Genomic DNA, 3,162 nt, shown 5'->3' with positions numbered 1-3,162 from the left:
CTTATTTTGTATTTTGAGGATCACTATAGCATTTTAATGAATTGAAAAAACAATCGAATAAAATTTAGTTTTGTACACAAGGCATTTTCTTTTCAATATTTTGTTTATTAGTGTAAACATAAAGGATGATGAATAAAGAGCAGTGATGGGGTGCTTTAAGATTAGTGTTGTATATCGAAAGTTGTATTACACTAAACTCAAAGCAATTGAATAATTCTAATGTCCATCTTAATAGAATTTATATAAGAATATTCATACACAATTTTTTTTCATTGCATGCTATGCATAACACATGAATCATTCATATCTGAGCCATTTGAAAATAGCTGGAGGATGCAAGAGAAAAAATGGTTAGCCCAAATTTCTAAGAGCACTTCATATTTGTGAGTAATCATTAATTTATATAATTCAATTGCACCCGAAAATAAATTTTATCATATAATTCATATTATAATGAGTTTAAAAAAGTATTAAATATATTTTATATTAATGTTATAGACGACGTGTCTACATTGTACTAATCTCAAAATAGATCTAATAATTTTCATGTCCATTTTAATATAATTTATATAAGGATTTGAGTACATAAAGTATTTTTATTACATCTTATGCATAACACATGGATCACTCAAGCTTGAGCCCATAAAGGGGTTTTTAAATGCTTTAAGTATTTTGATACTTTTATAATCATATAATAAAGATATAAATCACATTGTTCATAAGATTTATAGATTACATACTCTTCATTGAATATATTTTAGTCCTTTTGTTCAACTAGATGGGTATATCATTTATATTTGACCAAAAGACCCCTTCTTTGGGCGCCATTATAATCCTCCATTCACTTTATATATATATATATATATATATATATGTTAGATGATCTATCTTCAATATGAAGAGGTTTATTTTACAAAGCAATTCTAGGTTTTTATCAAAAGTTAACTCTTAGTATAGCAGACAACAATTAATATTATGCTTTTTTATATTATATAAAATAAAATTATTATAAGTTTACATTAATATGTAAACTACTCCAGTACTCCGCATATTTAGCATATGCAAAGTAAGTCATAAAAATTTGCAAATATAAAATTATACTTTTTAATAAATATTTTCGTTTAAATCAAAAACCATTTTTCGAAAAAATTCGCTCCGTTGCAAACAGAGAGAGAGAGAGAGAGAGAGAGTTTTTAAGGAGACCATCTCTCCCGCTGATCTTCGTCCCCTGGTTGCAACCGAAGCGCAATCCTACCAAATGCTCCTCCCCGCAGCACTACCTCTTACCCACGATCCGGCGGTTTATCCACCGGAAAAATTTCCAGCGGTCGAAATGTGGCCAATTAATTAGCCTGCTTCCATGCCCGACCCACATTTCTCTCCCTCCCCTGAGTTTGTTCCTCAAGTCTCTGTTTGCTTTCTTCATGGAGCTCTTCTGTCCGGAAGACGGCAATCTCCTTGCTTTCTCCGACGAAGAAGATGATGACGCCAACGAACTCATCTTTTCGAACAGCTCCTTTCTCTCGCAAGCAGAGGACGAATATATAGAAACTCTCGTATCCAAAGAGACTGCCTTTTCAAGCCCAACCCATTCTTCCTCCGGCGACCGTCTGCACAGCGAAAGATTCGAATCCGTCCGTTGGATCCTCAAAGTGAGCTTGCTCTTGTCCATCTAACACTAACTGTAACAATCCATGTTTAAAAATCTCATAGTTTCTTATTTTTTGCGGCTTTCTTTCTGCTCTGATACAGATGAAGTCAGGCTTCGGTTTCAGCTCACAGACCGCGTACCTCGCTGTGACTTTTTTAGACCGGTTTCTACTCCGGCGGACCATCGATGTAAGGAAGAATAACTCGGTCTTGAGGACCATTTGCTTGTTTTTTATATTTTTGTTGATTTTCCATTGATTAGGAGGGGAAGATCTGGGCGATGAAGCTTTTATCGATAGCTTGCTTATCCCTGGCGGCAAAGATGGAAGAATGCAAGCCGCCATTTTTGTCGGAGTATCGATTCGAAGGTTACAGATTCAGCAACAAAGTGATACAGAGAATGGAACTTCTTGTCTTGGATGCATTGGAATGGAGACTGAACTCAGTCACTCCATTTACTTACCTTAGCTATTTTGCATCAAAATTTCACTTTGAGAACTGCTCGAGGAAGCTACTCCCCATTGCCATCAGATTCATCTTTGTAGTTGTAAAAGGTGCTGGATTCATTCTGTTCTTGTTTCTGATAGATTCTTGTCAATCAAAATGTGATTTTTATGCTCTTTTTATCGAAATGCAGCTATGAATTTGATTGATTACCGACCTTCAACCATAGCTGCCGCGGCTATCTTAGCTGCATCAGGTGAGGAATCAACAAAGAGGTTATTCGAATCTAATACTAATGTATTTTCACTCCCTGAACCTTCAGAAAGAGTAAGTTAAATACCCAGCGATCTCTGTTATTTTCTAAATAAACAAGCAGGCAAAGGAAATGATGGTGATAAAAAAAACAAATTTTCGATGCTAATTCATCTTTCAGGAGCATATATTTACCTGCTATAATGCAATGATTCGCGAGTCACAGAAGGAGAAAACGATATCTCAAAAGGTTTTATTTTCATTGGAAATATCATCAAATTGTGCTAATCTACCAAACTTAAATGAATTCATCGATATCAACAATTTATCTGCCACCAGCAACAAGAAGAAAAGACTGCAATCACCTCATGGTTAGTGGAGTAAGTAATTATCTTGGAATGAAAAAGAAGAACTTTCACTGTTTTAGTTTCACTGTATAAAAACGATGGGAGCGAAAGTGAAGCTTTTTTTATCGCAAAGTCTCAAAGCTGACAGTACGTTTGAAAAAGGATGATGAAGACAACGAAGAAACCATTGAAGAGTATTTACTAATAGGCTTGGAGCTTGAAAGCTAGGTTCTTTTGGTTCAAAGCCCTTGTCATTCCTAGATGTAAGCTTACCCGTTATTCATTTCATTGCATTCCTTCTTGTATTTTACCTGATGGAGTTTCATGTGTAAAGATGGCAATGGGGTGAAAGAGTAATGGGCTTGTTTTTGAATTGTAGCTCTATTTATGAGTAGCAGCTTTAAGAGTGTGGGGAAAAGAAGGTGAAATTGTGTGTAAATTGACTTGTTTGAATATTGGGAGACTGGGA

General features: G+C 35.0%; 1 protein-coding gene across 1 annotated transcript; it reads left to right on the top strand.

Moving 5' to 3' along the window:
- Window positions 1-1,228: 1,228 nt before the first annotated feature.
- On the top strand, window positions 1,229-3,162 carry LOC110096377 (cyclin-D5-3-like). Its single transcript, XM_020822294.2, has 5 exons — window positions 1,229-1,652; window positions 1,753-1,839; window positions 1,913-2,204; window positions 2,288-2,421; window positions 2,528-3,162. Exons 1-5 carry the CDS (start codon window positions 1,425-1,427, stop codon window positions 2,720-2,722), a joined length of 936 nt encoding a protein of 311 aa, XP_020677953.1. The 5' UTR covers window positions 1,229-1,424; the 3' UTR covers window positions 2,723-3,162.

The sequence above is a fragment of the Dendrobium catenatum genome, unplaced genomic scaffold (genome assembly GCF_001605985.2).
Source record: "Dendrobium catenatum unplaced genomic scaffold, ASM160598v2 fragScaff_scaffold_1228, whole genome shotgun sequence".
Lineage (NCBI taxonomy): Eukaryota > Viridiplantae > Streptophyta > Magnoliopsida > Asparagales > Orchidaceae > Dendrobium > Dendrobium catenatum.
Note: the sequence above shows the minus strand (reverse complement) of the source record. Positions and strands in the feature narration are given on the sequence as shown.